The sequence below is a fragment of the Balearica regulorum genome, chromosome 14 (genome assembly GCF_011004875.1).
Source record: "Balearica regulorum gibbericeps isolate bBalReg1 chromosome 14, bBalReg1.pri, whole genome shotgun sequence".
Lineage (NCBI taxonomy): Eukaryota > Metazoa > Chordata > Aves > Gruiformes > Gruidae > Balearica > Balearica regulorum.
In genome coordinates, this window is record NC_046197.1 from 19,966,503 (window position 1) to 19,977,995 (window position 11,493).

General features: G+C 48.4%; 1 protein-coding gene across 1 annotated transcript; it reads left to right on the forward strand.

Annotated features, from left to right (window-relative positions):
• Positions 1-1,324: 1,324 nt before the first annotated feature.
• Positions 1,325-10,642, forward strand: CCNI2 (cyclin I family member 2). The gene is made up of 7 exons (XM_075766557.1): positions 1,325-1,685; positions 2,680-2,829; positions 4,159-4,293; positions 5,041-5,115; positions 6,288-6,428; positions 7,458-7,688; positions 8,566-10,642. The coding sequence occupies exons 1-7, from the start codon at positions 1,344-1,346 to the stop codon at positions 9,070-9,072; spliced, it is 1,581 nt and encodes a 526-aa protein (XP_075622672.1). The 5' UTR covers positions 1,325-1,343; the 3' UTR covers positions 9,073-10,642.
• Positions 10,643-11,493: the final 851 nt, after the last annotated feature.

The window sequence follows — 11,493 nt, forward strand, 5'->3', positions numbered from 1 at the left end:
ATTTCTGCACACCCAAATCCTCCTGCTGGCAGGTCGCAGGGTGTTGTCCCAGCCCCACTCCTCCCCACGCTGCCTTCGCTCCGGCCACGGCGGCCTGTGATCCCAGAGAATAACCAGCCGTGAGCATGGAGCACTGAAACAAACCCCGGGCTGTGGGAGTTGCGCTGTGTTTTTGCCAGAGGGCTGTAGGCGAGAGCAGGAATGTGGACAGGATTGATCTGGGGCATCCAGAAGGGTTTCTGATCTCACCCACCAAACTCACCGGTGTGTCGCAGGGCCGGGAACACGCCGGCAATGACAGGACGGGGCCATTCCCTCACCCCCAGCCGAGCGTCTCCAGGTGAGTCAGGAAGCTGGAGGACAAGGTGTTCAGCAAACACAGTCGCTTTGTTATTTATACATTGCCACAGTATTACTCAGAGCTCTGCTGTATGCAAAGATTTGTAGACTAATAGAGTCATTTAGCACCAAAAATATATAACCCAAAGGGCTGGAGAGAGAACAGGGAGTCGTGTGTGGGCAGGCTAAGCTGAGGAATAAAAAAAGGTTTAACATAAAATTAACCAGCTCCCCACAGAAAATGCTGGGTGAGAAAAACAAAGGGAACCAGGCGCCAAGGGGAAAGCTGAGGAAAGCGCTCGCGAGAGGTGAAGAGACCCTGGCTGGAAGCAAACACGGGATGAAACGCAGTGCTGGCAGAGCGGCCCAGCCCTGGGAGGGGACAGGGGTCCATGAAACACACAAAACAAGGATCCTTTCCAGGGGCGGGAAGGAAAACAGCTCCTGGCGGGCGTTGGGGATGGGGTGGACGCAGCCAAAGGGTATTGTGGATGGGGCCACGGCAAAGAACGGGCAGGCTTTTGTCAAGGCAGGAGAGGGGGCAGGGGCGGATTTCGGGCTATGCCGAAGGTTCATCACGTCCTGGTCCTGGGAATGCAGGGCTTTGCCTGACACAGCGATCTCTGTGCAGGTGGGACCAGCCCACGCGGGCTGAGACGACGTTCATCTGAGAAGATCCAAGGTGTTTGGACCAGGAGAGCAGTGATCTGGTGATCCAGCGGAGCCGCTCCCCGTGAGATCAAGCTGCGTGCAGGACAAGGCTGCGCTTTCCCAGGACAAGCACGGTCACCCGGGGGGCTGCAGTCAGAGACCCTCCTAGAGACCCTTCTGTGCTGAGAAGGGCTTTCTCAGCTTTCTCTTGCTTTTTGTACCTTTATTTCACAGAAGTTACTCGCTTCAGCAGCGCCTGCGGGCAAAGGGCACTGAGACACCTCACGGATCCGTGACGGGGCTCCGCCGCCCTTCCCGGGGTGGGCCGGGGCGGGCCCTGCGCGCAGCCGCGGATGGCAGCGGGCGGTGCGGCCCGTCCCGCCCGGCCGAGCCCCGCTGAGCCCCGCCGAGCCGCTCTCCGGCCGCGGGACCGCACCGAGCGCCCGTCCGCCGCCCCCATGCCCGTGCGGACCCGGCCCAGCACCCCCGGCGGGGACGGTAAGGACGGCAAGGACGGCGCCGCGGCTCTCCCTGGCGGGGCGGGGGTCTCCTGCCGGGGCGGGACGGGACGGGACGGGACGGGACGGGACGGGGCTCCCCGCCGCCCCCGGGCGCTGTGCGGGACTGGAAGGGCAGGCGGGGCGCTGGTGGTGCGGGAACGGCTCGGTGCCGTTCTCAGGGAGAGTCGCCGGAGGGTGAGCTTTTAATTAATTCTTTGTCTAGCTACAGAAAGAGAAACTCTTCTGTGCGTCAGACTGGACAGATAAAGCTTTTTCTGGCTCTCCCCCTGCTGACAGGGTGCGGGCAGTCGGGTTTGGATGCTCTGACATCCAGTGGCAGTGGAAGCCCCAGCCGTGTGCGGTTCCTGCCGCCAGTGAAGCACACGCACCACAGAGTTTCAGCTCCAGAACTGCAGAACGGTTTCCAGAGAGTTCATGTCACTTTGGGGGTTTTAATGGAGCTGTAGAGAGAACGGTGTGAGCTTCCAGAAAACACTGATGAGGGAGCCTGCATCCACCACTCTTTACAAAGAAAAGCAAAAATTTTATATCTAGTAACATCTTTTTTCTGCTGTTATAGACACCAGAACGTCAGCACTGAAATACCTAGTTTCAGGCTGAGATGTTCCCACTGCTTGGTTCTTATGTGCTATCATTCAGAGATATTTATTTCATGTAAATACGTGCTTAGTCTGGAAAGTGATGTTTCCAAAGTGGTGCTGTTACATATCTTCAACAGAGAAAGATTAAATTGCTTTAAGGAAAACTGTTAACTGGGAACTAATAAACCTACTAAGAGTAGTCATCTTTGAGCTTTTGTAGGGAAACAATAGCTCTCTATTTGCTAGAAATTTGAAAGCGGGTGGTAAGGGGTTACAGCTTAAGAGCTCTGCAGATGCAGAGCTGAATGTGTGGAACAAGGTAAGGAGTAATACTGCTGTTCACCTGAGGTTACTCAAGCAAGCCTTTACACAGCCCGGGAGGAAAAAAGCTTGACTGCATTGTTTGGCGATCTGACACGTTTTCTTTCATCATGAGCTTCCCCTGGGGAAAATGGATGACAGGATTGCTCTGTCAGCAAACAAGTCGTATGGCTGCTCCCCACTTAGGAAAGGCATCACGAGAGGAAATCATACTTAGTTCAAGGAGTTGGGAGGTTGCTTTATAATTCTTTTTTTGGTTTTGACAGCGGCTCCCATCAGGGAAACTGGCTCAAAGACTTGCCATGAAATGCCCTGGACCTCCAGAGAGCTTGAGACTTGCCTGCTTCCTGGAAAATGCCTTAGCGAGAGAAGCTAGGATTTGGAAAGTGCCGGTTTTCCAGAATCTCACCCTGAAGGTATTTCCCCTTGTCCTCTTTGGAAGTTCCTAAGGGACTCTGCAGAGATGTAGTGCTGGTCCTGCCATCTAATCCACCTGAATGCAAAGTCATCCCACATGGAATAAGCTTAAGGAACAGAGGGGGAGGAAGGTCTGTGTTTGTCCCATCTTACATCTGAGTAATGCCCCATGTAAACCAGGTGCTTTGTATTTTGTTTTAAGTAGTTTTGGGAAATCTACTGGAGCAGGTAAGAGCAGACAACTGATGGTAAAGCCATAAATACGTCATGTTAGGGTTAATTTTGCTCAACACCATCTTTGAGTCCCTTCTGCTCAGATAGGAGAAGAGGGAATTCACTGAGGCCCAGCCCCATTCCCAGCTGCTAAAGCGAGTCAGTCTGCTGCCTTAGGAAGCCACAACACTTACCGGCCCCCTGTGTACAGTGGAAACAGTTACACTCAGCTGCTTCTGTAAAGTGCATCAGATCCATGGAAGTATGCACAAAAGTGCCCTGCCAGCTTTGTCTCTGTTTTGCAATAGTGTAGAAATGCTATTTTTTTTTACTAAGTATTTTTACTACCAAATAAAGCAAAACAGTGAAACGGATAATGTGATGAGTAATATTAAACAAACTGGTGGTAAATGTTGTCTGTTCTGTAGCTGCTCAGCTCTTTCAGTTCTCCTACAGTAACGTTCAAATGCGTGCCACGGGTTATGTGTGGCATTGCAATGGCAGCCAGAGTAAAGTCCTTCCTCTTACCTGAATGCATCTTTAAATAAGATATAAGAAAGAAAAAACTGAGTACGTTTTGCCTTCTGCCTTGGGGGAGTCATACACCTGGCTTCTGTGGTCCCAAGGCTAAGCAAACTCAAGGGCTGTGAAATAAGAAATCTTGGGGAGTAAATCAAAACCTGCTCCTGACTCTAGTTTCTCTCTCCCTGTTGAAACAGATGCTGCATTGGAGGGTTCAGTCATCTCTGGAGGGGGAAGTAATGAGCACACTCAGCACCTCCTTTGTAGGAGCTCAGCTGGGTGGTTCAGCTGTGCAAGGGGAGGGCTGGGTGCTGCCCTATTCGGAGCTCTACCAAATTCCAGTACCAGGCCCCTGTAAGCACAGCTAGAGCCTGACTGGGTGGGCAACACGGATGAGTGCTTTAAACTGCTCCGAAACTTGCCCTTGCCCTCACCCTGTAGACACAGCTGACAACTTTCTTCATTCCAGGCCTTCAGACATCTGAAATGTTAATTGGAGCACTTAGAATGATTTGAGTCTTCCTTTGGAGATATGTTAACAAAATCATCAAAGCACTAACTGTATTTTTCTTCTAACTTTTTCTTCCCCTCAGGGCACAGATATCTCTCTGTCGTGTTACAAGAAAGTGGTTCTCTGGATTGCAGAAATAAGCTCTCAGTTCCAGTTTTACCCTGAAACGTTTGCCTTAGCTACCAGCATCCTTAACCGGTTATTGGCATCAGTAAAGGTAGAGAATCAGCTTTTTCCTGGCTAGATTACTGATTGGGGATGTAAGGAGTATATAATCAGTTTATACACAAAGCAGGTACTATGTTTGGCAGCAGATTTAGGGAGCAGTTGGGGTCTTTGCTGGGGAAGGCTTTTAAGCACATACATGTCAATTGGAGTGCTTGATGAGGTTCCACTGATTTACAGTCCTCAGTATAAGTGTTTGTGTGAATTGTGGTCCAAATGCTGTGATAAGCACAAGGAATTCGTTATCATCTGGTTGTCTCTGCTAATCAGAAAACATTTGCATTATCACTTTTAATATTTTAGTTTTGAAAGTGCTATTTTTAACCAAACTGTGGGGCCAACTTTTTCTGCCATTGAAGCAAGAGCAAAGTTACGAGTTGCACTGGGCCTTGCAGCTCTCAATTCTATTTAGATCGATACTTGCATTTGGCAAAAGCATATTAATTAGTATCTCAGCTGAGAAGAGGAGTGGCATCGCATTGTAAATACTGTGGCATTGCACAGTCTTAAAATTGTGGGATGCATGAATAAAAACTGCACCAAGAGCAGGATTTATTTTGTTTCACTTTGGCTTTCCTTGCTGTTTCCAGCTTCAGATGATTATTTCTGCAGCTAAACTAATTCAGAAGCAACTGTAACTTAATGAAAGTTTGAAATTTGTGCTTCTGTCGTAGCATGACAATTATTTCCCCTAAGACTCTTATCTTCTTTGCTCAGTGTTTTCTTCTTCTCCCTTCAGGCCCAATTAAAATACCTTCGGTGCATAGCAATTTCCTGCCTTGTCCTTGCAGCAAAAACCAATGAAGAAGATGAGGTCTGTATGTTTAAACACACTAAACTCACCTCTTGTGTTCAAGTAGTTCATGTTTCTAGGTCTTTCAGCAACTTGGGCATAACGAGATGTTAACTTGTCTACCCAAAGTAGTCCTCTAAGGGGTGACAGTAACATTTTTAGTCCTCTTTCATCATTGTTCGGAAGAATTGTGACCTTCATGGATGAAGGACTTGTGTCTGCTCATGTAATGGATGCCTTTCCCTCCTCCTGCCCTTAAACCTCTCCTTTTCAGAATCCACGGCTCGCAGTAAGGCTTAGTCTGAGGGGAACAGTCAAGATGCAGCTGCACAGCTTTGTGTGCGCACCATCCGAGTGCTGTAATTCCTTGTTAGAGGGCCTGGGAGGGGAAGGTAGGTGAGACAGAGCAGAGGTTCTTCAGAGGAAGCTTAAAATAGATGAGTTTGCTTGGAGTTGAAACTGGTTGCTGAACCTCGTGAGGAAATGACTCAGGTCTGCACCTCAAGGTGAGCATGTAAAATCAGCAACTGTCCATGTAAGTGTGAGATTGCACAGGATAATCTCTCATGGCAGAAGTGCACCGATAGACTCTTTCAGTCATTACAAACATGAGCCAAAAGCATTTCCGATTGCCTTTCTCCTCTTTCCTTCATTCTGTTTTGAAAAAGAACAGGAAACCTAGAAGTTGGAGTCAGACATGCATGTCTCTTCGAACAACCTCTGCTGTGGTGAAATGCTCTTCATAGCCTTTCTTAGGATGTGTCACACTGAGGTTATTCTTCTTTTCCCCTCAGCTAAAAAGGAGAAGCTGAGTCAATGACCGCAGGAAACAAGACAACCCCGTAACAGAACGCCCCGTAAAACAGGCCAACAGGAAGCTTCCTCCTCACTTGTTGGAGGAGCAAAACTAATGAGACTGGTAGCAGGGAATGTGCATCACCGATGCAGCATTCAGGGGGCTCACGGTGACCCGGGAGGTGAATGGCTGGTTCGCAGCCAGCTGCCCTGTGACGAGCACAGGCTGGTCTTCATTTCAGATGGGACTTACCTAGGAAAGTGGTCTCCTGAAGTTGCTCAGCACTTTGGGATGTGTTTAAACTTGTCAGATCCCTTCACAATACAGAGAAACACACAGAGCACTGTGTAGGATGTTGGCTTCTTTATTGTTTTTAATTTTTATTTTTTTTTTACAGGTAATACCATCGGTGAAGATGCTCGCAGTGCAGAGTGGTTGTAAACGTTCTCCAGCTGAGATCTTGAGAATGGAAAGAATTATACTAGATAAGCTTCACTGGGATCTTTACACAGCAACACCAATGGATTTCTTAGACATCGTAAGCACTAAGTTTTGCAAATTTTTTTTCTTTAAAGAAACAGCTCCTTATCAAATAAGACTAGAAAACACAGATGCGCACACATACACACACCCACGCATCCTTCCCAAGGTGCTTTGCAAACTACCCATTCGTAGCTATCTGCAAGTCTTTTGAAGAACGTTACAGTGATTTTTTTAAAAATTTTAAGTTTTCTACCATTTAAAACTTCATTTTTGCTCAAAAAATTTACTCCCATCTTTAAAGGACAACTGAAATGGACGTTAAAAAGATTCTCATAATGCACAGCTATATGCCATTTTTATTTTTTTAAATACACACTGCAAAAATATTTCTAACTATTTCCGTTCTATTAATACTGTACATAGAAAGCTGTCAGTTTTGCTACATTTCACACACAGGTTTTCTTTTCTTAAACCATTTGCCTTTTCATCCCACTAATTACTCACCCTTGTTTTAGGCAATGAGACTACCCCAATCTGGCACTTAGTTCACATTGCAGTTACTAAACATTTGATAGAAACAATTAAACTTTATCTTCAAGAAATGATCATGTGCTAGTAAGGCAAAAATCATGTGATACGAACACATCCTGGATCCCTTTTTTAAGGTTATGTGCAAATATTATGCCATCTTGGGCTGCTGATTGTGAAAACTGCCGTTCTTAGGTGCGTGTTTCCTCAGTAAATTCAGAGTGCAGTCATTACTATTGGTTTTACTCTATTCGTATCTGCTGGCCTGAATTGAATCGCCTGGATAGCAATCTGGATAACTTCAGAAATGGTTAGGAAACACAGACCTTTTACATTCATCATAAGCTCAAAAAAACCCAGTTCAATGGTTGGCAAGTACAAACACAAAACACAAAAAAAAAGGGGGGCGGGGAGGAACCCTTTAGGTTTCCTGATAGGAGATGAAATTAGTCTGTACTTCTGGTCGATAACATTTGAAAACATACAAAGTTCACTGACCTCTGCTTTTTTTTTTTTTTTAAAATATGTATATATATACACTTTATCTTCTCTCCAGTTCCATGCCATGGTGATGTCCAACTGCCCCCATCTACTACACGGGCTGCCTCAGATGAATCCTTCCCGCCACGTTGCATTCTTGACCAAACAGCTACAGCACTGTATGGCGTGCCACCAGCTGTTGCAGTTTAAGGGCTCCACATTGGCTTTGGTGATCATCACCTTAGAGCTGGAGAGGCTGACTCCTGATTGGTTTCCTGTTATTACTGATCTGCTAAAAAAAGCACAGGTAGGAATCAAAATGGCCTTTGGTCACAAAGCCTGAGGCCAGGACACCAATAAATTCATAAAGTGCACGTGTATTTACAACCAACATTGCATTATAGTGGACTTCTGAGAAGTGTGTGTTCGTGGTCTGCCTTTGCTGCGGACCTTGCTAGCGCTAACGACAGAGGGAATAAAACCGCGTGAAGGGCTGGGCAGAGGGCCTTTCCTGCGGCAGGGAAGGGAGGCTTCCAAATTGCTTGGCCACAGACAGCTCCGAGCCTGCTGAGCGAGGAGGGACTCTCCCACAACGGGAGTGTCCAAGAGCACCAAAAAACCCTGCCACTGTGGCCCCAGCCTGCCACTGTGTCCCCAGCCTCCCACTGAACACTGTGGAAACTTCTAAGTACAGTTGCATTGCTTTTTAAAATATAATCAGTTTGGCTTCTAATGATACACCAAGCTCTGTTGTTTTGTTGGTGGGTTTTTGGCTGGTTTTTTTTTTCCTAAAGCTTTTCTCCAGTTTCATAAAACATACCTTTTAAGACTGTATACCTAGAAGGCTTCAACACCCAGGCTGTCAACTTGTTGTCACCTCATTTTGTGGTCTTGACTTTGTCTGAAGTAACCTACCTTCCTGCTGTCCCTCCTGACTGTTGTCACCTTCTAAAAGGAAGCACTTGCCCACCTTCTGTGTGGTGGTTCAGGAGCTCCGGCTAAGTGGTGTGCATGAGGGCCAAGGTGCAAATTGCTGATGGGCATCCAGGGAGGCATGCCTCACAGCCTGTCCCTGCCCGGCCCCCTCATTACAGAGTTACAGGAGCGTGGCCAGAAGAGGGAGAAATTTATCATGAACTTACAAAAAAAAAAAAAAAAAAAAAAATCTGCATCTCTCCTTACAGATTAACAGCACTGACTTCATCCACTGCAAGGAACTTGTGGATCAAGAGCTAATGCGCTTGCAGCCATCCAATGCTGTGTATATTTTCTGTCCCACCCATCACGCCATCCAGGGCTGTCCCAAGGCAAGGCTGCCCTACCACGGCCCTTCTGGATTGAGGAATTCCCTTCAAGAGAGGTTGAGGGTCGCTGTAAGCCAGCCAGTTTTAGCACCTTTCACGCCGACTGCAGCCCCAGTTCCTGATGAGATGGTGGAGACTGACGACTACTACAATGGATTCAGACACCTGTACCGTGAGGAGGGGGGTGGGAGCGTGAGCGCGGGTGGGCCGTGCCCCCAGCCCAGGGCTGGAGGAGGCAGCTCCCCGTGTCCGCCCCTCCAGCCGCCTGACAGGGACTGGGGGAGAGTCGCTGCCGCGGGAGCAGCAACTGCAGAACCAGTAGGTCCCGGCGAACAGAGCGGCCGACACAACAGAGCAAAAGTGCTGTCAGAGGATAACGATGTTTAGTACTGCCTATTCTGTATGTCCTTCCCAAGCGGCGTGTGCTGCCCCTCGGTTTGTAACATCATTTAAATACAGGAAGCTGGGGAGAGGAGGGACTTGGGCACAATCCTACAACTCAGGGATCCAGTTGGCAGAAGGCACCAGAACTGCACCAGAGAGAACTAGGCATCTCAGTTTATTTTTAAAGTAGCCGTATGAAGTGTGACAGATGGAGCCTTTCATCCCACTCCCTCCATTGTTCTCTCATTAGAGCTAATCTGATGTGCCTCGTGGGAGAGCCAACAGGAGCTGCTTTCGAGGCAGGAGCAGCTCTGTACGAGCGGTCCTCAGGGAGGAACCAAGGTTTTGCTTTAGAGAACCAAACCTTCGTTTTTCTACAGCCTTACCCTGGAGTCCAGGGTGCCAAGGGCTGTGCTCCTTCCTGCTTAAGCCACTAAAGACCAGTCCCACTTCCTGTGAGCTGTGGGAAATCGCTTCTTGTCCGCAATCACTGTTGCCTTGGGCCCACACCACCCAGCATGTGCCGTTCAGAGTCGTTTTAATTTATTCTTACGGGACTGGACAACACAAAATGCCTTTAATTAATCCCTCCCTTCATTTTTATTAACTGCTAATCTCCATAGCAAAGCAGTTTTACAAACTACAAAGGTCAGTTTGAACCTCTATTGCACTTTTAAAAGCCAGCCTTACACATTCTTTTCAAATAAGTGTTTTCTTAGTTGTTTTGGTTTTGTTTTAAAACAGCAGGGCCAGCATTTTCAGGTTATCCTAGTCTGAAGGTGTAATCCAGGCAGTACTGGATGAGTAACACCAGCAGAGCTGCCAGTCCTGTTACAGAACAGGAAGGGGTTCCACAGAAACTGCACAGGCTAAACGCTAATGATGCAGGATAAATAAATAGGGGACAGGGCTGAGACAGGAGCAAGGAGACCCTCCTGCTGCCTAACAGCAGCGCTCCTCAGTGCCGGAAGAAAGTTTCTGGCCTTCCTTCCCTTGCGCATCGTCTTACCTCATAGGAGAGCAATTCCTGAAGGCTGAGCTGTGCAGGAGCAACATCCTGAGCAGCTCTGCTAACAGATAATGCTTTCTAAAGGATTGCATTTGCCAGGACTGGCACCGAGAACAGAGCAAGCTTTGTGCGTGTGCAGGGAGAAAGCCTTTTCTTTTTAAACAGCAAAGAAAGGGGTGCCTGAGTGTTCCAGAAAGAAACAGTATCAGAGACTTAGTGCAATGACACACGTGAGCAGATGCGACTTGAGCCAGCAGTGACTTTGAGCCAGAGCTGCCAGGAGCTGTGAGCACTATGGGGGGAGCCTCGGCCCTGGCCCGGGGATGCCGCGGGAGCGGGGCTGGGGTTCTAGACCAGCCGAGGTTTACGAGGTGCCATGCAGCCGGGGCAGCGGCACGCTTGGGGTATGGTACTGATTCAGGGAGGGGTTTCATTCTGTGGTGGGGCTCTTCCCTCCCCCAGTGCAGCACCTTCCCTTTCTATCACAAGCTGGCTGATTTTTTTTTGAAGGAGGCAAGTTGTCTTTTGTAGTTTTCACTAAATAAAATAGAAGTTTGGTCTGCACGTTCTTAGTGTGCTCCTTGAAGAGTCCGGCCACAAGCCCACAAAGGTCCCTGCAGGAAGGTGGGGTCTGGTTCTGCTTTTCCTCCCAGCCCTTTGCCCCATCTCAGGCATCTTCACCAGCTGCGTTAACCAGTGGAAATGTGAGCAGAAACATTCTACACCTGGTAATTAACATGCGCTAACTTTGTACCACAACCACCGTAACCTCATGGTTTTCCCCCAGCTTTGAGCCCAGGTACATACTTTCTTACACGTAAGGTGGATGGCACATTAAAAACCATGAACAAACCTGCTTTTCAAAACCTCTGCACAGCTATATGACCAACATTCAAAAGTATACATTAATAAGGGGTTCATTCTAAAAGACAAAGTCAGTATGAAAGGCCCATCAGGGTCCTGCGTTCCCAGTCGAGGTGCAAGATGCCATGCTGGGATGGAACTGGAGCCTGCCTGCTCTCCCAGGATCTGCTGCCTCCCTCCGGCAGCGCGGGTCCCTTCGGCACACTGATGCCAGCGTGGAGTCACAACAAGGGAACACACGCTCGTGGCTTGGCCTCGGCAGGTTAAAAGTGCCGCTTACCTTTGCGTTCCCATCATTACGAACAGCGCTTCCTGCCCCAAAGAACAAGCTGCAAACTTCAGGAAGAAGCTGCTGTTGCAATAGGATCATTCTCATTAGGAAAAGAGCATTTTTGATAGCGAGAGCTGCACAAATTCCCTTCTCGCTGGCAGAACAGAGTCTGAGGCTGTTCATGTCCTTCCTGCACTGCCTGGATGAGTAACGAGTGCCAAGAGCCGCCGGCGCACACCCAGGCGGCGGCAGTACCGGCAGCAACCGCTCTGCAAGAGTT